General features: G+C 43.0%; 1 protein-coding gene across 5 annotated transcripts in view; it reads left to right on the forward strand.

Annotated features, from left to right (window-relative positions):
- Positions 1-2199: 2199 nt before the first annotated feature.
- The window catches only part of SLC34A1 (solute carrier family 34 member 1), a 33702-nt gene continuing 12434 nt past the window's right edge, over positions 2200-23467 (forward strand). The window contains exons 1-6 of one of the 5 annotated variants that reach the window (XM_033927555.1): positions 2200-2223; positions 5038-5211; positions 7698-7836; positions 11167-11343; positions 16355-16483; positions 21763-21906. In XM_033927555.1, coding sequence (XP_033783446.1) covers positions 2215-2223; positions 5038-5211; positions 7698-7836; positions 11167-11343; positions 16355-16483; positions 21763-21906 — 772 coding nt within the window. In that variant the 5' untranslated portion in view covers positions 2200-2214. Of the gene's footprint in view, positions 2224-2489; positions 2598-5037; positions 5212-5336; positions 5388-7697; positions 7837-11010; positions 11089-11166; positions 11344-16354; positions 16484-21762; positions 21907-23467 lie in introns of those variants that run through there. The other 4 variants (XM_033927553.1, XM_033927556.1, XM_033927557.1 and 1 more) reach the window with 4 other exon arrangements.

Below are 23467 nucleotides of genomic sequence, written 5' to 3' on the forward strand. Positions count from 1 at the left end.
CCAAATGGCCCATCCACAGCTTCCACTACCTTCTCCTCTCCCTATTGGCTAAGGCTCTTAACATTTGCATCTCCTCTTCCTATAGGCTAAGGCTCTTTACACCAGCATTGTGAAGTCATAGAGCTTTATGGCCCAGCCGCAGCAGCCACTATCTCTTCCTGTCCCTATTGGCTAAGGCTCTTAACATTTGCATCTCCTCTTCCTATAGGCTAAAGCTCTTTACACCTGCATTGTGAAGTCATAGAGCTTTATGGCCCAGCCGCAGCATCCACTACCTTCTCCTCTCCCTATTGGCTAAGGCTCTTAACATTTGCATCTCCTCTTCCTATAGGCTAAGGCTCTTTACACCTGCATTGTGAAGTCATAGAGCTTTATGGCCCAGCCGCAGCAGCCACTATCTCTTCCTGTCCCTATTGGCTAAGGCTCTTAACATTTGCATCTCCTCTTCCTATAGGCTAAAGCTCTTTACACCTACATTGTGAGGTCATAGAGCTTTATGGTTATAGATACAGGATGGCAGATAAAGGCCAAATGGCCCATCCACAGCATCCACTATCTCCTCCTCTCCCTATTGGCTAAGGCTCTTAACATTTGCATCTCCTCTTCCTATAGGCTAAAGCTCTTTACACCTGCATTGTGAAGTCATAGAGCTTTATGGCCCAGCCGCAGCAGCCACTATCTCTTCCTGTCCCTAAGATCCCACGTGCTTGTCCCAGGCTTTTTGGAACTCAGACACAGTCTTTATGTCCACCAACTCTACCGGGAGACTATTCCATGCATCTACCACCCTTGTGCTCACCTGATTTCTCATTCGGGTCTGCTGTTTTGACTTTCAGCTGCTTCTTAATTATCATTAAACTATGCTGGCAGTTATTTTGGTCCTTTTTCCAATTGAATCAATGCCTTTCTTTGATATGGTATCCTGCATAGAAAGCTTTAAAGCAGTTTACAATCATAAAACATTAAGGGCTCCTTTTCCTAACATGCACTAATGGATTTAGTGCATGCTATATTCTAAGATGCCCATTTTATTCCTATGTGTGTCTTAGCATTTACCACATGCTCATTGTTAGCGCATGTTAATAAAAGGAGCCCTAAATCATTTACATTGTGACACAAAATGAAAATTAATACAGTAATGACATAATAAGGCATCTTACTGTATAGAACTAAACAATGGGTTTATAAAACAACCCTCCTAAAAATGGTTCACTCCACAAGAACATAAAAATAACCCTACTAGGTCAGACCAGTGATCCATCTAACCCAGAATCCTGTTTCCACGACTTATGTAGAGGATAGACAATTGCTCATTTATCTCAGTTCTTGTGGTATATTATTCCACAATGATGGACTTGTATAAAAAAGCAACAACAATAAAAAACATTTTTCTTAGTGGAATCACATTAAGAGGCCGAACTCGAGAAGAGAAGACTGCTTCAGATGAGGATCCCTCAGACTGCATTTGTTGCTTTTAGCTGCTCTGCTATTGCCCGATATTCAACACTATTTAACCAAGTAAGAACGACTCCTACCCGGTTCTGTTGTGCTGACTAGGTCAGAACTGGATTTTCAGTCTACTGCTGAGCCTAAAATCACCAGGTCTTCAAAGTGTGAAGAGATATCAGAAATGAGGGAATGCTAAGTCATCCATAGATGCTCTGATGAGATGGGTGATACAGAAATAAGTCTAACTGTGAACCAGGCATGGCTCCCAGAATTTCAGACGAGGAACAGCTGCAGTACAAAATGGCCACCCAGCCTGCTAGAGTCATTTTGAGGAGCATAAGTTACATGAGGCATGAAACTTCGCCTTTGGTGAACCAGGTCTTGGCTACACATAAAATCTGTAAGTGTTGGTCAAGGGTGAAATTGTGGAACAATGAGCATTTGCTCCAAATGGAATGAGTATCGAGAAGGTCTACATGATAACTGAGCCCTAGCTCATCTCTGCAGCATTCAACTGGTAAAAGAAAAATGGTCACAATGTCGAGTGAACTGCTGTGAGGGCCACTATGCTAAGTCCCCAAAGCAAGGAGATAAGGAAAGAGAAACCCCAGACAAAGCTCAAAAAGATGACCTAGAAAAATGGCTTTAAGCCACTTAACTGATGGAACACCTAAAGGAACATGCTCTTTGGATGTGCTCATTGGACGCAGTTGCACACCACTTCCAAATTAAATAAAGTGATTGTACTGACCTCACATTGTCAGCATGAATCAGGTAAGAGAAGCTCATGACTGGGGACCAGGAAGTACTCTTGAGAGCTCATGTGCCCTCTCTTTGGCTCAGTAAAAGGAATCACAGCTGCAGAGAATCCAGGTCTTTCTTTCTTTCTTGGCACTGGTGGTGGAGAAGTTGCAAAGCCATTTTCTCTGTTTTGTATGAGGACTTTGCACCCTTAATGACACTCACAGACACCAGTTAATGAGTGAAAGATGATCTCTGACAGTGAAAAAAGCAGTTAATTATTGTTATGTATTTCTGTGGGCTGGACAGACTGCATGAGTCAATTGGTCTTTTTCTGCCATCATCTACTATGGGACGAGCACTTCCTCCTCCCCAGGGCTGAGGGTCTAAGAGGCAAATACAAAATTGTGAGTTACCGGTACTCATGTTAAGCTGGTTTGGAGTGCAGTGTTGCGGTATCAACCCTAAACATCTTGATTCTGTCACGAGAACCTGAGCACTAGGTACTATTTACCCAAAGTAGACTAGCAACCATTGGGGTGAATCAAACCCCCACCCCCCCTTTTATCAAACTGCACTAGAGGTTTTTTGCGTGGGCTGGCTCGTTTGATAAAAGGGCCCTAAGTTAGGATCAAAGAGGCCAGGAAAGTCAGAAGTAAATGAATATAACAGAGAATCCTTTTTCTTTCAAAACTCTGAAAATAAATGTGTCTTTCATGGGTCCAATGTCTGCGGCTTATTTGTGTAGGTCAGTTTCAAGGAATTATTGAGTTCAGACAGATTCTTTTTACTGTGTGTTCTGTGGTTATGCTTAGGCAAGTGTGAAACATTTCTTCTAATTTTCCACTGGATAATGACTTTAACACTTTAAAGTGTAAGAAAAGAATTGACATTTATATCCAGCCCCTTCCCCCTTTCCACAAGTACTTCTAGCCTCATGAGCTTCCTGGAACTTGCAAAAATATGATCTATTTAACCCCATCGTAGCTCAAGAAAGGTCTTTGAGTTGCTAATGTCATGCCCTAGCCATGAGACTTTGATCTTCCCACTCTTACAACTTCACTAGAAAGTTTGACCCAGGTAGGTCTCCTTTTATTCTCACTAGACTTGGCAGGTCAGTACAGCAAAGGATAGTAAGCACTGCTCGCCACTGTGTTCCTTGTAGATCATGACGGAGTGGGGGTAAAACTTGGTAGACATGCCAAATGGTGTGAATAACGACGAAAAATCTGGCAAAGCTTGAAGAATGGTCCGAAATTTGGCAGCTAAAATTTAATGCTAAGAAATGCAAGGTCATGCATTTGGGTTGCAAAAACCCGAAGGAACGGTACAGTTTAGGGGGTGAAGAACTTATATGCATGACAAAAGAGTGGGACTTGGGATGGTGGCCAAACAGGTTGAAAAGATGATGGCGAAAGCTAGAAGGATGATAGGGTGCATAGGGAGAGGTATGGTCAGTAGGAAAAAGGGAGGTATTGATGCCCCTGTATAAGACTCTGGTGAGACCTCATTTAGAATATTGTGTACAATTCTGGAGGCCACACCTTCAAAAAGATATAAAAAGGATGGAGTTGGTCCAGAGGAAGGTTACTAAAATGGTGCGTGGTCTTCGCCATAAGGCGTATGGGAACAAACTTAAAGATCTCAATCTGTATACTTTGGAGGAAAGGCGGGAGAGGGGAGATATGATAGAGACGTTTAAATACCTAAGTAATGTAAATGTGCATGAGTCGCGTCTCTTTCATTTGAAAGGAAACTGCAATGAGAGGGCATAGGATGAAGTTAAGAGATGACAGGTTCAGGAATAATCTAAGGAAATACATTTTTTTTAAAGAAAAGGTGATAGATGCATGGAACAAACTCCCAGAAGAGGTGGTAGAGACAGAGTCTGTGTCTGAATTCAAAAGGGCCTAGGATAGGCATGTGGGATCTCTGAGAGAGAGAAAGAAATAATGGTTACTGCGGATGGGAAGACTAGATGAGCCATTTGGCCTTTATCTGCCATCCTGTTTCTATGTAACTGTGAAGGATCTGCCCAGGGGATGGCACCGAGAAGGTGACTAACACGTTTAAGAAACATGACGGCAGATAAATGGGATACTCTTGTGGGATCTTTAAGGAAGTAAATTCAGGGGGGGGGGATACTTGGAATGGGCAGACTTGGTGGGCTGTAGCCCTTTTCTGCCGCTTTTTTCTATGTTTCTATGTTTCTATAAAGGCCAAATGGCCCATCTTGTCTGCCCATCTGCATTAACCATTATCTCTTTCTCTCTCCGAGAGATCCCACGTGCCTATCCCAGGCCCTCTTGAATTCAGACACAAAATGAAGCAGACACCTCCTTCTCTAAAACATCTGAACTGCTGCATGGGTTGTACACCCCAAAAGCTGACCAAAGCCAGTGTGATACAGGATCATCTAAGTGGGCATGGATGAGGGTTCGTGGGAGTGAGAGAGGAGGGGGGAAAAAGGAACTAAGAACGGCAGGAGGGTGACAGCAGAAAGTAGATTGGAACAAGTGTGTTTGAAGGAGAGAGTGTGGAAGTCTTCCCCAGATGGTGAGTGATGGGGACCTAGTTTCACCTTTCTGATTAAGGGCCTTCACTGCAATGGCTTGGCTGAGTAAGAATGACCCAAAACCCAACAGAAGTTGGTTTCAATTGAATTGAAAGCCCATAGGAGACAAAGGCAAACAATCATTGGGCCATGTGCTGTTCTGTGCTTAAAAAGAGTCCAGCTGCTCCAGGAGCTGTTCAGTTTTCTGTGCAATCAGCTGAAACAGTGTAGAAAACTTCAATGTTATTAGCTCCTGGTGGCTTTGCAAGTGGTCTTCTTGGCTGTTCCTGCAGGGAGAGGAGCCAGTGTTACAGATTAACTATAAGGAATTTGGGGATGAAGGCTGGATGGGAGAGAGAACTCAGACTTTGGCCACTGGTTATGGATATAAATCTCCCCTCTCACCCGCTTTACAAGTTAACAGCAACATGCGTCAAGCTGAACAGAGAGCGCCCACAAACCTTAAGGTAACAAATATGCATGTGTAAAACTGTGTCTATACTGGTGGTGTCATTTCAGTGATGTTTGAAAAGTCCTCTCAGTATATGTTTATGAATTGTGGCTAAAGTCAGCAGATGGACAATGTGCAGAGTAACTGATTGATCCAATGAAAGATCCAGGTGTGTGGTACACGATCTGTCAGGTATGGACACATGTATTTTGCAGCCTGAACATGGTATCCACAGAGTTTGTGCTTGAAAAGAGGTGCCTAGACAGAAAGAAAGTGTATGAGCTGTGTGTATTTCTTCTCCCTCTGACCCCGTTCCTCTTTTCACTCTTGTGAAAGACTGCTTCTACTTAGTTTCCGATGAAATCTTTGAAACTTTACCCCATATGCACAGGCCCCAGTTACTGTGGCAGATTTTTCAAAGTTTTGTGGCAAGGTGATCAAATTCTGCAGCAGTTGTTACAAATTCTGCCTGGTGGACATCAGGGTGGGTTAGGTTTAGTCAATTTAAGAGTTTGTAGGGAGCAAACTGGGAGGATGAAGACACACTAACTCCTCTCATCCAATAAGTCTGTCCAGGACAGAAGTTACAGTTCTGACCCAAATGGATTACTTAAACTTGGATGATGTGAGAAAGCATGGCACAGTCAGTAAAATGAATTTATTTAGTAGGTTTCCTATTGAACCCTCTGTTCTGGTAGAGGTTCCTCAGCAAACGTTCTTTACAGTTTTTCTCTCTCTTTCCAGAGAGACGACGTGGTCTGTATATTCTTTCAGGTATTAGTTGCTTAATCCTTATAGGTGGTCAGTTCTCTGATGGAACCTCCACTGCTGGCCTCTATGTAATTAGGCCTTTTCTGGTCCCTACTTGTTCTTTCCAGGTTTGTCTTGGTGACTTTCTGCTCCTGGCTTCTCAGTAGGAAGGGCGCTAAGCTGGTTCCCTGTTTCGGTTTCCATAGGCACAAAAGCAGCATCTTTCTTGGCGATTTAGATGCACTTCCCTCCAGGTGCAGTGGATCGAATAGCCAGAGACCGTCTTCTTCTTAGGTGCATTTTTTTAATCAAGAAGGAGAGAGCCAAGCCTGGACCGCTGGCAGTCTTAATACAGGAGCCAAAGTCAAAGCTATGCCCATTAAGCCTGGTATTTATACTAGCACAGTTTCTTACCACTGTCAATCACAGTTAGAAGAAGTTCCAGAAGCTGTGAGAGTTTTCTAAGTCAAAAGGCCACACCTAATACTGGTAGAGTCATGAACAATATTAGAGCCATCTACATATATGGAATAACGAGAAGAAAAAGGAAAAATTAGGTCAAAATATTGCACCTAAAATGCACACTTTTATAGAAATATATTAAGCATAAAACTTAAGATAACAAAACTAAACATTATTTTAAGATCATAAGAGTTTCCAAACTGGGACAGACTGAAGATCCATCAAGCCTAGGATCCTGTTTCCAATAGTGGCCAACCCAGGTCCCAAGTAGTAAAACAGATTTTATGCTGCTTATCCTAGGAATAAGCAGTGGATTTCCCCCAAGTCCATCTCAATAATGGCCAATGGACTTCTCTTTTAGGAAATTATCCAAACCTTCCGGTACTATGCTGGTTTTTAAAGAAAAATTACAAATTACTAACAATATCTTTGCAAGTTCATTTTTCAACTCTGGGATGTATACCATCCGGTCCAGGCAATTTGCTACTGTCCATTTTGTCAAATTGACTCATTACATGTCACCCAGTGTTACAGAGATTAGTATAAGTTTCTCTGATTCATCAGAATTGAATACGATTTCTGGCACCAATATCTCCCCACGTCTTCTTCAGTGAAGAGAGAAGCAACAATACATGATCTATATGCAGATGGTGTGACTCTGTGTGGATCACTTTATTTTTTGTCTCCATCACTGTTGCTTTGTGTTGCTTTTGATATGCGAAGGATTTTGGTCTTCTGTTTTGGTGTCTTGAGCCACTAAAGCAAACCATTTAAAGAAAAGAATAGAGAGTAAATTAATGTCACAGTGTCTCCTTATCACTCCATGGTGTGACTGCACCTTGACTATTGTCTGCAACTCTGGTCACATCTCAGAAAAGATATAGAGAAGAGGAGATGGTTGAGGTCTAATGGAACAGATAAAAGTCACTTGATTGTTTACTCTTTCAAAACATACAAAGACTAGGGGATATTCCATGATGTTACACAGTGGCACATTTAAAACAAATATTCCTTATCATATATAAACACAGTATAGGGTTACCATATGGCTCCAGAAAAAGGAGGATGGATTGAGACGTCCGTTGAAAGCGATGGAAGTAAAACCCAGATGTCTCAATTCAAACACAGCAAGCCAAAGCAAAGTTTATTATTTAAAAGTATGATTGGGTCCAGTTGTGCCATTTTACAGGATCATTGTGGGAAAGGTTGAATTGAATATGAAAATCTCAGGGATGCCCAGCTGATGGGAGCAGAAGGGTGTCAATAAGATGTGTTGGTTTGCCCCATTAGAGCTGTGGAGTGATGCTTTCCTGTGTGGACATGCCATTTGCTCCTTCCATGTGCAACCTACAATTAGGAGGAGAAGAAGGAAGACGAATTAGCAGAGGTACTCAGAGGGCCCAGCCTGGCTGTTGCTCAAACCCCAGTGGTAGGTGAATGTTTTCAATGTCTTCTATCCTCCACCCAACATATATGAAGGCAGAGGGTGAGGGTGACAACAAATCAGTGGTATCTGTGGCAAAACTATGTACATTCTCCTCTAAATCTTACCCTAAGCACACAGACCAGTCTAAGGCTCTGAGCAGGAACATCAGAAGCACTGTAAGAAGGTGGGTAAGAGCGGCTGATATGTGCTAGAATAATAAAACATCCCTCCCCTAGGCTCTAAAAATAAAGAGACAGTGAGAGCTCTTTACAGTCCTTGGATTCCTCCAAAGTAACTGCTGCAATCTACTTTGAACAGGTCCTCGCTGAACCACCTCTCCCACCTGTGCAAAACTCAGCTGCCCGACTTATCTTCTGCCACCCCTCAGCTCAAATCACTTCACTGGCTCCCTATCCACCTTTGCAAACAGTTCAAGCTCCTACTGCAAACCAACAAGTGTGTCCTCAGTATCTCTCCTCTCTTGTCTCTCCTTATATGCCTTCCTGAGAACTCCGTTCCTCAGATAAGTTGCTTTTATCTGAACCCTTCTCTTCCACTGGCAACTCTATTCCTTTCACCTCACTGCCCTGTATGCCTGGAATAAACTACCTGAAGCCATGTGTCATGCTCCTTCCCATGTTCAAAAATAGGCCAAAAGCCTGCAACATTTCACCTTCTTGCTTGGCTACTCATCAAGCTTGACATCAGTTTAACCTTCTCCCACTAACTGTAACCCTACCCTGGCATCCTGTTTATCTGTCTTGATTGATTAGATTGTGAGCTCTTTCAAGCAGGGACTCTGTACAGCGCTGCGTACGTCTGGTAGCGCTCTAGAAATAATTACTAGTAGTAGTAGTCAACTAGCTCTCTCTTCTATTCCCTTGCATCTTCTAAGCTTCTTTACTGATGAATGGCTGTTGCACCCTCTCTGGTCCTCAATAAATGTCTTCTTCACTCTCGAGACTCTTAGTAGCCCAGTCTCCACTTTCTATGTACTCTAGGTCAGAGTTTCCCAACTCGGTCATGGAGTCCCCCCTTGCCAGTCAGGTTTTCAGGATATCCACAATGCATATGCATGAAAGAAATTTGCATATAATGGAGGTAGTGTATGCAAATCGTGTTTATACATATTCATTGTAGATTTCCTGAAAACCTGGCTGGTAAGGGGAAATTCCAGGACTGAGTTGAGAAACAGTTGGTCTCTAGAGCATGGGACATATCATAGTGTCCAATCCCTCACTCCCCTTTCATACTCTTCTCATTCAGTGCTCTGAATATTCCTTTTTCTCTTCTCTGTGATTATGGCTCTTTGCTCCCAGTTAGAGAATGACACGGAGACAAATTTTTCCCCATCCCCATAGGAATTCATTTTCCCGTCCCATCCTGGCGAGTTCTTTTCCTGTCTCTACCCCATTCTTGAAAGCTCTGTCCTCATCTGCATAAGCCTTAAACACTACAATCATAAGTGTTCAAGGCTTGTGCAGTTAAGGCAGAGCTTAAACGAATGGAGCAGGGACAGGGATAGAGACAAAACTCATGTGGATGGGATGGGAAAAATTTGTCCCCGCATCATTCTCTACTCCCAGTACTTCACCTGGTAGGTCAAGGGCTTGGGTCCCTCTCTCTATCTCATGTAGGTCTCTAGCTTCAATCCTTTCCCTATCAGGACTATAGGCTAGCAACAATTTCACTCTGTCTCTGTTTTTGAGGACCAGACTGAGAATCTCTGGATTTCCTCCTTCTACTTCTTAGCCCCTTGAGTAGGAAGCCAAGGACCAGATGGGCCCAAAGAGGGGAATCCATCACTTGTAAGGTTTTTTTTCTGGACCCTCTTTGGAGAGAAAAAGACCCCAGGAAACATCTTACCCACAGGTTTTCTACTTTCCTTCAAATTCTAAGGCTCCAGTGCTATTGGGCCACTTCTCCAGAACAGATCACCCCACGAGTGTTCCTTATGTCACTCCCCACCACCTACCTTTACAGCCATAAACCCACCCACCCAAAACAAACAAGCAGAGTATGAAATATTCTTCATTAGAAGCTGGTAGGTTCCAGGATGGGTTAAATGATGTAATGACTGATTCTGAGTCCACTGACCAACTTTGCGGGGCTGTTCTGTCACAACTTACTCCTTTCTTCTCCTTTGTATGTGTCTCTGCTTGCTCCCTTTTTGGAAAGAGTGGATACAGGGAACAACCTACCAGTGGATGTGGTAGAGATGAGGAGTATATCCAAATTGAAGAAAGCAGGGGACAAATATCAAGGATCGGAGGAAGAGGAGGGGATCAGATCGGATTGGATTTCATAGTCCATCATTTATATAAGAATTAAGCAAATCATAGCCACCCTCTTCTCTGCCCCCACCCCAACCTGCCCCTTCCCTTCTTTCCCCCGTACCCCTTTAATGTTCGGGGTATGAGCAGTAACCCCAATCTGCTGCTCGCAATAACATTGGCTCTTTCTCTGATGTCACTTTCTAGGCGCAGGTCCAGGAAGTGATGTCAGAGAAATAGCCGATGCTAACATAAGCAACAGGTTGGGGATGCTGCTCACACCCCAAATGTTAAATAGGTACAGGGGTGGGTGGGGAAAGGATCAGGGAAGGCGGAGAGCCGCCCCTATCATGACAGCACCTGGGGTGGTCAGTCCCTGTCCCCCCTTACTACGCCACTGTCCATAACAATAAGAACATAAGCATAGCCTTACTGGGTCAAACCAATGGTCCATCAAGCCCAGTAGCCCATTCTCACAGTGACCAATCCAGGTCCCAAGTTCCTGGCCAAAACCCAAGGAGTAGCAACATTCCATACAGAATCCCAAGGAATAGCAAGATTCCGGAACCCCCAGAGTAGCACTGTTCCATGCTACTGATCCAGGGCAAGCAGTGGCTTCCCCCATGTCTATGAACTTTAACCATCCCTTTTTTAAATAACTCCTTATTATAAATCTCTAATCAAATCATACAGTACAAATTTCAAAATAAGGACTACTTAATCTTTCAGATGGTTCTTCAGCTACTAAGTGTAGTATTGCTGAAATAATACTGTCTTAATCAATTTCTATAAATCAGAATAAGAGAGACCATAAAGGTGGACAGATTGGATAAGTCAGTTGGTCTTTCTCTGACATCATTTTCGTTGTTGCTTTTATGGAATTTTCTGTTTCAACTTTGTGAAGGAATACATTAAACAGAGTCAAGAGGATACCCTTGGTCATTAGGATGTTCCTTTATGCAACAGTTGAAATGTTATATAGGTGAGCAAAAAAAAAAATTGTTAAACTGTCGTGGTAAACTTTGAGAATCTCCAGCAATAAAAATATATCTTTCTGTAGGTATGCATGATGTAACTGCAGCCAGATCCTTCACTTTATCAGGAGTGGGATTAGCGGCCCACTTGGATCTTGAATCACTGAAGAAGATTTCAGATACAATGGAAAGATTTGAGTTGGAAGGTTTTCCAAAGCCATGGCAGAACCCTAAACCTTCCTTGGAGGATCCGCAGAAACCAGGTGAATAAGGAAGAGCCAGGAAGCTCTGCTATATTTCCTTGCTCCCACACACATGGAAATGGAGGACCGTGTTCACTCGTAGTGATAGCATTCTTTCAGACTTATGCTTTCAAGGTTGGACTACACGATCTCTTGGCTGCAGTGACTCTTTCTCACTCTGTCTAGGCTGCTGAAGGACACAGTTTACCTGTAATGGAAAAGCCATCATCCTTACCCTGCTTCCAGCATGCCATTATTCAGAGTTGATGTTAGACATGCTGGAGCCCTGGGCAGATGTTTGCAAGGGAGCCTCAAAGCCTACCATTAGACTGTGCTGCCTTCAGTTTTGGGCAGGCTTGAGTCCCCTTCTGACATGAAGGTCCATGGAAAGTGTCCAGATCTAGTTTCCACATTTCATTTTTATTTAGTATAATATTAACATCTTTATCCTTCTTAGCCCCAAGGAGTCCAAGGTGAGTTATATCAAAATTCCTATCTATATTTACATATAAAATCCCCAATATTAGAATTAAGAAAATTTCTGCCCTCATTCTCAGCCACCCTAATTCAGTCAAATAATACAAAGAATTTCAGAATCGCCAGCATCAACTCTGTGGCAGAAATCATTTATGAATCCAGGTTTCATGACTCTTCCACAACCCTGATAATTAGCATTCACCTTTATTTAACAGGTAATTGATTCCAGTAAAAGGCAGCCTTTCCTCTCAATGTATGTATCAATCTACAGTACTTTTTCAGCTGTCTGGGTGGTGCCATGTACGAGTTTGCTTGACCAAAATTTCAGCCAACTTGCTGTGGCTTTCTTCAAGGTGATGCCATGCAATGGTTCTCCATCCAGATTGGTTGATATTTGTCCAACCACAGTTAAAGTCTTGACAATGAGAAACTGATTAGACAGAGACTAACAGCTTTTTCTGCTTTCAAGATTTTAAATTAGTTGGACAAACATCAATCTAGATCAAGAACCACTATACAGTACAATACGTATATTCTGCCATTAAACCTTTCAGCTCTATGCGGATTGCAAAAGACATCCAGGAATTATATACAAATTATAAAAAACATTCATATATTTCAACCTTATACCTCCCAAATCCAAATCAGTTTAGATATTCTTAAAAAAATATTGCCTTGATTATCTTTCTAAATCTGAGATAGTTCATACTGGAATTCTGCTATTCTATATAACAACTAATTGATATTGGAAAGTGGAAGTAAACATTTTTCTATATTTCACTCCATTAACCAAGGGATTATTTAACTTGGGAAGATTCCTGCAGTTAAAAGATGATTTCTTAAAAGACGAGACTACTACCGTATTTTCACGCATATAACGCGCGCGCTATACAAGATTTTACAAACCGTGGAATAACCATGCGCGTAATATCCGTGAGCGCATTATACATTTTTTTTTACATTGCTGATACCACATTCGGCGACACCCATAAGGCAGAGACGGCATTTGCCGCCCCGATAATGGTGCCCCTGCCGTATGGGTAATTTTGACCCTTCCCAGTCTCCGCCAGTGGAGCTGAGGGCGCTTCCTGGACTCCTCGACGCCATGTTGGAACAAAGAATATGTATACAAAAGAGCTCTCAAGTTAGTGAGTATGAATTCAGCATAAAAAACACAAATCACATGTTCATTCTCATAAACTATAAAATTTAATCTAGATCAAACAAAGTATCGAGGACAAAAAAATCTAAATAGTTAATTAAAGTTGTAAATAAAAAAAGTTTACTGTTTTATTCAGTCATCATCATCACAATCATCTGAATCTTTGAATCCATCAAAATCCGAATATTCATCATCGTCATTAAATACAGTCAGCACGGCCTGCAGATGATCCTCGTTTATTTCCGAAGTGATATAGTCATCGTCGTCATCATCATCATCGCTGATATCCGTGTCGTTACCTCCTTCCGCTGCATGATTAGTGTCATAAAGAATGCCCGCTTTTCTAAATCTGTTTCGAATAGTATCAGGTGTTATTTTATCCCATGCTGAAGTCACCCACTTGCAGACTTCTGTGAAAGTTGCCCGCTTCAGCCGCCCCGCAGGTGTGTACTCGTGTGTGCCGCTCTGCATCCACTCCTCCCACTTCCTTCTAACAAAAGTCTTGAATGGATGATTCACTGCGATGTCTAGTTGCTGCAGCTTACATGTCAGGCCTCCAGGTATCACAACGATGTGGGCAGCATTAGAATTAATGTAGGCCTGAACATTTTTTTCTTTGTGGGCAGCCATGGCATCAAAAATTAACAAGGAATTTTTTGAAAAAAATTCACCCTGTCTTGCCCTAAAGCATTTATCAACCCACAATCTCATCACGTCGCAGTCCATCCATCCCTTCTTGTTGCAGTGCACAACCACACTGGTGGGCAGTTTTTCACGGGGCATAGTGACCCTTTTGAAAATGACCATGGGCTTTAACTTAACCCCGCTAGCTGAGCAACCAAGAACTACTGTAAAACACGCTCTTTCATGCCCAGTTGTGGTGATGGCAATAGATTTAGTACCTGTGGGGGCTACGATTCTTGTTGCTGGAATGTCGAATGCCATTGGAATTTCATCCATGTTGATGACATCCTTTGCAGTGATGCCAAGTTCTGAAATTTCTTTGGCGACAAAGCCACGGAAATCGATCAACTTTTGCTGCCAATCATCCAGAAGTCGCTGGCCAACAGTTGTTCTCATTCGAACCGATAGTCCGTTCCTTTTCATAAATTTCGAGATCCATGTGAAGCCTGCTTTGAAGCAGGGTATTCCTCTTCCATTGGCAAGTAGTTTTGCCTTCATCTGAATTGCAACGGTAGAGACTGATTGATTTTGCTCCCTTCTCCCCAGAATCCACTGCTTCAAGTCATCCTCCAGCTGAGGCCATTTTGGTTTGGCCCCACGATGTGCCCATTTTAGCAGATTGCATCTCTCTAGTTCCTTCTTATCTTTTCTCCATTCACGCACCGATGCTTCTCCAACATTGAATTCTCTCGCTGCTGCCCGGTTGCCTATTTCCTCAGCATTTGCAATGACTTTAAGCTTAAAGTCCGCTGTATATGACTTTTGTCTCATTCCTGGCATTATGGCGTTTTAGAAATGTGGGTTCTACATGCAATGATCTTTATAGGCTTACCCTCCTGGGGAGGGTCAATTTGAGTTCGACCAGGTGAATCGGGGTGATACATTCATGGAGTCGGACGACTAACCAAACCAATAGAGGAATTAAAGACCCGGGATGAATAGAAAGACCCGTCAACTATAGCCCACAGAGGTAAAAGGTGTAGGGAATAATTGTAATAGGGAGTCTTTTATTCCTTTAGCCCTTAGTTCTGTAGACCGAAGTCGACCGGTCTTTCCATTCATCCCGGGTCTTTGTTAATCCTTCTACTGGTTTGGTTAGTGGGCCCCTATTCGCCCGGTCGAATTCAAATTGGGGTGGCGGGAGCATGCGCGGTATACGCATGGGCGTGTTATAATTAAATTTTTTTACATAAATGTCTTGTTCCCGCGTGCTATACGCGTGGGCGCGTTATACACGTATGCGCGTTATATGCGTGAAAATAAGGTACTTGAATCAAATAGGAAGGCACCCACCCATGATATATCTTAAATATTAAAGTACTTACTTTAAATCTAATTATGATTTCTATTAGTAGCCAATGTAAAGATCTTAACAATGGTGTAACATGATCATATTTGCTAGCAGAAAAAATAAGCTTTGCTGTAGTATTTTGAATAATTTGCATCTTTCTAATTAGGACCTTATTACAGCCAAGTATACTGTGTTACAATAATCCAACTTGGATAGAATCAGTGCTCGTACTACCAATGCTAATTTTGTAGGTTCAATATACTTTCTTATGTGCCTCAATTTCCTCAATACTGAAAACAAGCTCTTAACCACATAATTAACCTGTTGTTCCATTGTAAGTTGATTGGCCAAGTGAACCCCCAATACTTTTGCAGAAGATTCGAACTGGTGTAAATTCTCAACTAGGACTCTCTTATCTATCCATGGATAACATGGATAACATGGGGCCAACAGAAGAAACTTTGTTTTCGATTAATTTTTCATTTATGGGAGGTAATCCAATAATCAATCACATCTGTACAAGAAATGATTTTATCAAGCACTACATTCCAAATTTCCCATAGTGATGTCATCTGCATAAACCAAACCTCAAAACCCATCGATTTTATCCTTGCTCCTAACTAGCTTGATAGAACATTAAACAATATAGGCGATGAGGGAGATCCCTGCGGAACGCCACTTTGAGCACCAGACCCACCACTCAGTATCATCCTGAAAAAAGCCACAGCAAGATGGCTGAAATGTCAGTCAAGCAGACTTAGACGCAGCGCCACCCAGACAGCTGCAAGAACCAGGACACCAGATGTGGAAGCCTACAACGGTGTCAGTCTACCACACCACACCAAAAGGGCAAATTTTGTACTTGCATGCTTGTGGTTACACAGGCATGTGCACATGTATGCTATTTATAAAGTGGCACACCAATGCATTTGCAGAGAGGCAAACACATGGGTGGAGTATAAGTGGGAAATGGGCGTGGCTTTCACACATAAAATTTACACTATTCTGTAAGTTATGCAGGTGGCATATACAGTAGCTCTTAGGCATGCTCAGTTACTCCTCACACTAATTTGGTGCCAGCTTTATGTGCATGAATGTGTGTTTACGCCTGTATTCCATAATGGATCTGCCATGCCCGCTGCCATATCTTAGTGGCGAATACCCACTTACATCTCTCTCTAATGGTAATTAAAGATGTGTATCTGTGAAGATACAAAAACTAAGCCAATTCGTTCCTACCCAAACTTCTTCCAATAACGCTTCATGACCTTCATTCCTACAACAATTTCAGGAGTTATTAAGACCTTCTCTTACTCCCCCTTACATATATTTCAACAGTTAGGGTTGCCTTGCTAAAATTTGCTCTAGATGTTGGCAGTGAGATGAAACTGCTGAACTTGTTGCACACTCTTTCACAGAGACTGGAAGATGGGAGAAGATCTGGACATCGTACAGCTCTCTTCTGAAGATCCCTCTGCTCTTTGGATTTCTCTATCTTTTTATCTGTTCCTTAGATGTCCTAAGTTCTGCATTTCAGCTGGCTGGAGGTAACACATTTTTCTGTAACACTGAATTAAACCATTTGTATCATCTTCCCTTGGATGAACCAACTCCCAAATATAGGTTCAAAGCAGATAACTAAAGCTAAAATCTAATAAAGGAATTCTTTAAACAGATAAAAAGTCCGGAGGGGGAGGGGGGTGGGGTGGGTGTTCTGAGTTTGTATTGTAATTTGTATATTGGAAAACGAAACATTTGAGTCCTGAATGATTTCAGGGTCTGCTGTATTGGTTTGGTTTTGACTCAATAAAAATTATTTGAATATAAACAGATAAGAAGAGATAGTTCTAAGTTCAACTGGCAAAGATAGGGTTACCATATTTAATGATGGACAAACCCAAATGCATGGCCCCGCCCCATTCTACCCCAGCCTTGCCTTGTTCTGCCTCCAACCCCACCCCCAAAAGCCTCGTCTCTTTTTCCTGACCTCCAGGTCAGGTGTGGAGGGCCTCCAGCATGCACCGATGTGTCTGATGTCATCCGTGCATGCTTGTTGAAGACCCTCCAGATGCAGACGGAGCTTGGGGCTTTCCAAAACCTGGACAAACTGCCGGGTTTTGGAAAGTCCGTCCAGAAACCCGGACAGTCCTCTAAAAAGAGGCCATGTCCAGGTTTTCCCTGATGTCTGGAAACCCTAGCCAAAGAAGACCAAGCTGAAAGAACTTGATAAGGAAACAAGATTGAAATACATTTTTAAAAAATGGAAAATTAATAAGACAAAAGTCCCTGGCCTGTAATGAAAAAGGAAATAATAGAAGAGAAAACAAAGGAAATAAATATTCTAGACAGCAGCCTGAAAAGATTTTATATGAGGGGCCATTGAAAAGTTCTCAGCCCAGGTGTAGCCATGAAACCTACAAGTTATTCCACACTTTTCTTGACACTTTTAGTTTCAGTGATATGAAATGAAATGAAAAGTGTGGAATAACTTGTAGGTTTCATGGCTACACATTGTTCCCTTCTTGGCTGGGCTGAGAACTTTTTAGCAGCCCCTCATATATACAACATGATAATTTAAAAATGGTCTGAGCTTTTCTGTTCAAAAATCAATTCGGCTGCTGTATTCTGTGTCATCTGTAATCTGGATATTAAGTAAGAACATAAGACTTGCCGCTGCTGGGTCAGACCAGTGGTCCATCCTGCCCAGCAGTCCACTCACACGGCGGCCCCCAGGTCAAAGACCAGTGCTCGAAATGAGTCCAGCCTCACCTGCGTACATTTCAATTTAGCAGGAACTCGTCCAGCTTAGTCTTGAAACCCTGGAGGGTGTTTTCCCCTACAACAAACTCCGGAAGAGCGTTCCAGCTCGCCACCACTCTCTGGCTGAAGAACTTCCTTATGTTTGTACGGAATCTATCCATTATAGTAATCTATAGCCCACGTTAGTAACTCCCAATGCAAAAATACTGTATTGTGCACCTAGAGCTCCTTTTACTAAGCTGCATTAAGTGCTAACTCATGCTTAACACAGGAAATAAGGCGAAATGTTATGTTGTGGCTTGCCTGTCAGTTGTATTAATTTGCATGTTAGCTTTATTTTAAAAATATTTTTTGCCGGGGGCATGTCATGGGTGCAAGCGTTAATCAGCTAGCGTGTTCATATTCTCAGTTAACATGGCAGCACTATGCACTCATTCTTCGGATAATGCAAATATTAGCAAGAACCTGAAAAAAAATGGAAAAATGCCTTTGGGCTTAGCATACAGGAAAGTCCCATGTTACAATGCACTAAGCTTATTAAAAGAGCCCCTTAGTGTAGAAACCCATGATGAGGGTAAAGGCTAGAAATTGTGGCTGATCACATCTAGTGATCTCAATCGGTATACTTTGGAGGAAAGGCGGGAGAGGGGAGATATGAGAGACGTTTACATAGCTACGTGGCATAAAGGAACGTAGGGAGAGGGGAGACATGATCGAAACATTTAAGTACCTCACGGGACGTGTCGAAGTGGAAGATGATATTTTCTTTCTCAAGGGACCCTCGGCCACAAGAGGGCACCCGCTCAAACTCAGGGGCGGAAAATTTCATGGCGACACCAGAGAGAGTGGTTGATCATTGGAACAAGCTTCCAGTGCAGGTGATCGAGGCAGACAGCGTGCCAGACTTTAAGAATAAATGGGATACCCATGTGGGATCCCTACGAGGGTCAAGATAAGGAAATTGGGTCATTAGGGCATAGACAGGGGGTGGGTAAGCAGAGTGGGCAGACTTGATGGGCTGTAGCCCTTTTCTGCCGTCATCTTCTAGGTTTCTATGAGGTGGAAACTCTGGAGTGAGGGGGCATAGGATGAAGGAGAAAGGGGATAGACTCAGAAAAGGGTGGAGAATGCGTGGGATGAAAAATGTATCTGAATTCAAGATAGCGTGGGACAAGGGAGAGGCCGACTAGATAGGCCACAGGGGCTTTATCTGCCTTCATTTTTCTATGGGAACTTATTAGGGACAGGCATAACTTGAAGGATTTTCTTCATTTTGTGCAGCTGCTGACAGCTTTTCTTTGTTTCTTTTATAATTTACTAGCAGATCACCCGGCATTGCCAGGATATTTATTTATCCCACTAGCCCTCTGTATGGGGTTGAACTTGTACTTAACCAGCATCATGTATGTCAATATTCATCTCAGCGAGCCTGAAAACTATGGATTAGACACTAATATTTGTCGTTTTTGAATATTTTTACATGTCACCCCCTTCCCACCCCCCACAGAAATTTTCCCCAGATAGTAAGTGATATGTCTACCAAGTTTGGTTGAAATCTGTCCATGCGTTTCAGAGTTATGCTGGAACATACATACATCCAATTTTATATACAGTGGTGCCTCACACAACGAACTTAATCCGTTCCAGGAGCAAGTTTGTTATGTGAAACGTTCGTTGTGTGAAACGCGTTTTCCCATAAGAATACCTGTAAAACAAAATAATTTGTTCTGCAGCCCTACATTTCCCTCCCTCCACCTCACCTCACATGCAGAGCCTGCCAGCCTTCTCCCTCACCCAGCCGCACGATCTCAAAAAGCTGTGCACGCGCAGCTGCTGGAGTTGATCAATGTTCTCTCTCCTGCAACTTCCGGTTTCCGGTTGCGTCAGAGGAGAAGATTGAACAACAGAGCATGCGCGCATGTGCTGCTCTTTGAAAGTGTGTGGCTGGCCGAAAAAGAAAGCCGGAAAACTCGGTTTTTAAGGTAAGGTGGAGGGAGATGATGGAACACTGCATTCAGACAGGAGGGTGCTGCTGTTCCCGGCTCACATTAGAAAGCGGCAAGAGTAGTTCCGCCCCCCCCCCCCCCCCGGGCCCCTCGGGCGACTTCGTTGTGTGAAACGAAGTTCGTTATAGGGAGCAAGACAAAAAGTTCGTTATGCGCAGCGTTCGCTGTACGAGGCGTCCGTTATGCGAGGCACCACTGTATATAGATTACTTTATAATGATGCACATCAAACATTGTCATTAAACAGGAAAGCAGCCAGCCAAGCTATCCCCCAACCACAAATATCACATCACAGAAATGTTAAATAAAGCCCCCCATTCCCCATCCCTCACAATCCCACCTCTTACTTCATCCTGGGGATAGAGGAGGGCAGGAGTGATCCCCAGTCTTAAAGGCTGTACTCTCAAATGGCTGACCCTCTGGCTGACCCAAGACCAGCAACATTTAGAAGTACTACTGGAATCCACAATGTCAACCAGCGTTCTTTTAAAATAAGCACCAGTGGGCCAGGGGCAATTGGGAATTTCGCCTTCTCTCTTTAGCTCCCATGGATGGAATATGAGGAATGGAGGATCCAGCAGAGACTGGGGTTCGGTGCTTAGACCCGTGCTCTTCAACATATTTATAAATGACCTGGAAATTGGTACGACGAGTGAGGTGATTAAATTTGCAGACGATATGAAATTATTCAGAGTAGTGAAGATGTAGGAGGAATGCGAAGACCTGCAACGGGACTTGAACATGCTCAAGAAAAACACCGTGCCATGGCAAATGAGGTTTAACGTGGATAAGTGTAAGGTGATGCATGTCGGCAACAAAAATCTTATACACGAATACAGGATGTCCAGTGCAGTACTTGGAGAGATCCTCCCAGGAAAGAAACTTGGGAGTACTGGTTGACAAGTCAATGAAGCCATTTGCTCAATGCGCGGCGGTGGCGAAAAGGGTGAACAGAATGCTAGGAATGATTAAGAAGGGGATCATGAACAGATAGGAGAAGGTTATCATGCTGCTGTACTGGGCCATGGTAAGCCCTCACCTGGAATACTGTGTCCAGCACTGGTCACCATACATGAAGAAGGACACGGTACTATTCGAAAGGGTCCAGAGAAGAGCAAATAAAATGGTTAAGGGGCTGGAGGAGTTGCCGTACAGCGAGAGATTAGAGAAACTGGGCTTCTTCTCCCTCGAAGAGAGAAGACTGAGAGGGGACATGATAGAAACATTCAAGATAATGAAGGAAATAGACTTAGTAGATAAAGGCAGGTTGTTCACCCTCTCCAAGGTAGGGAGAACAAGAGGGCACTCTCTAAAGTTAAAAGGGGATCGATTCTGTACAAACGTAAGGAAGTTCTTCTTCACCCAGAGAGTGGTAGAAAACTGGAACGCTCTTCCAGAGTCTGTTATAAGGGAAAACATCCTCCAGGGATTCAAGACAAGGTTGGACAAGTTCCTGCTGAACCGGAACGTACGCAGGTAAGGCTAGTCTCAGTTAGGGCACTGGTCTTTGACCTAAGGGCTGCCACGTGAGCAGACTGCTGGGCACGATGGACCACGGGTCTGACCCAGCAGCAGCAATTCTTATGTTCTTTTACAAATTATATTTGAGTATCATGTAAATGTGAGCACACGTTTTCCATCCAATTTTATAAGGACTATCTGCCCTGTATAAAACAGGTTCTATAGGTGGAAAAAGCTTTATAAAATTATCCCCATGGTGGATAACAAATTTAAGCTGAGCATGTGTGTGTATGCACACACGACTCAGACAGGCTTAGCCACTGCGCACACAAACGTCTTGATTGCACCACAGAAAGAGTTGAGGCTGAAAACTTGCATACAAAATGTTTTTCATGCACACAAGGACCAGCAAAAATTAGAGACATTTGGAGTCTCTTCTAGAGAAAAGGGTGTCTACACTTGTTTATTTATTTCATTCGTTTTCTGTCCCGCCCTCCCCAAAGAGGACATTAGAATTTGCCCTAGTCACAGTGCAAGGTTTTCCAATACAAGTTTTTATCCTACATTTGTATATGACATTGTTTCCCTTTTGCCTGCAGGGAAGGTGGCTGGGGACATTTTCCAAGACAACGCTATCCTGTCCAATCCTGTGGCTGGCCTCGTGGTGGGAATCCTAGTCACTGTGCTTGTACAGAGCTCCAGTACCTCAACTTCCATCATTGTCAGCATGGTCTCGTCCGGGCGTGAGTGTCTCAGAGCTCTGGACACTAGATGGTGTTAGAGAGGGTTTTAGGCTGAGTGGAAGACACAGGTACAAGGGAGATGTTTAGGAGAGATGCAAAGTGCTTTGTCTGACTGGCTGGGGATGAGGGATGTGGATGGGAAACATGTTGCTGGTTGGGGTTTACATAGGGTTACCAGATTTCCTTTTTTAAAAAAAGAGGACATATGACCTCACCCCCACAGGAACCTCATGGATCCTTCCGCACATGATGACATCACGCTTATATGCCCATGCATTTGATTTCATCACATCGATATCAGTGCATGCGCAGAGGCCCTCCAGATGCAGCCTCGAGCTTGGGGCCTTCCAAAACCTAGACAAACCGCTGACAAATATCTTCCTATTTGGGGCCATGACACCAATAATGCTTCATGACTTTAATTCCTACAGAACACCTGGCCTTGGTCACACATACAAAACACAGATAAACCCAATGCAAACTAAACTAAAGTCCTAATATACACAAACGAAACCCTAAGATGCCAGGCTCTGCTTGCAGGACAACACTAGAGAAATAGAAAGAAATGCACAGTGCAAAATATAGACAGCAGATGTAAATTCTGAAAATTGACACATTTGTGCTAAAATGGAAAACGTGTATTTGCTCAGAATGTTGTGTTTTTAAAAACATTTTAGCTCATGCATTTTCCAGTAATAGGTCAAGGTGAGCTCTGTTCAGGTACATTCAGATGGTTTACAGGCTAAGGTTATACCTGAGGCAATGAAGGGTTGTAACTCACAAGGAACAGCAGTTGGGTAGTTAAAGGAGAGGATACAGGGTGCAATGATAGAGATTATATGGCACAGTGGTTAGAGCTATAGCCTCAGCACCCTAAGATTGTAGGTTCAAATCCTAAGCTGCTCCTTGTGACCTTGGGAAAGTTACTTAATCCCCCCATTGCCCCAGGTACATTAAATAGATTGTGAACCCACTGGGACAGATAGGGAAAAATGCTTGAGCACCTGAATGTAAACCACTTAGGCTATATGTGGTATATAAATAAAGTGAGTTTTTGACTGTGTATTATAGGTTTTCGGGGTCTGGGAGTTACTGGCACAGAAGATGGTAGGTCTTGTCAGACAAATCTGATCAATTTCTTTGACTAGGTGACCAGAGAATTGGATAGAAGATGTGCGCTAGATGTGGTGTATTTAAATTTTAGCAAAGGCTTTGACAGTATGCCACACAGACGTCTAATAAACTGAGTGCCCTCGGGATGGGTCCCAAAGTGATGGACTGGGTCAAGAACTGGTTGAGTAAAAGGCGACAGAGGGTAGTGATCAATGGAGATCGCTCTGAGGAAAGGGAGGTTACCAGTGGTGTGCCTCAAGGTTCTGTTCTTGGGCCTGTTCTTTTTAACATTTTTATAAACGATATTGCTGAAGGGTTGTCGGGTAAGATTTGCCTCTATGCAGATGATACCAAAATCTGCAATAGAGTAGACACACCGGATGGTGTGAATAACATGAAGAAAGACCTGGCGAAGCTTGAAGAATGGTCTGAAATTTGGCAGCTAAAA

Source organism: Geotrypetes seraphini, chromosome 18 (genome assembly GCF_902459505.1).
Source record: "Geotrypetes seraphini chromosome 18, aGeoSer1.1, whole genome shotgun sequence".
In the NCBI taxonomy this organism is placed as follows: Eukaryota; Metazoa; Chordata; class Amphibia; order Gymnophiona; family Dermophiidae; genus Geotrypetes; species Geotrypetes seraphini.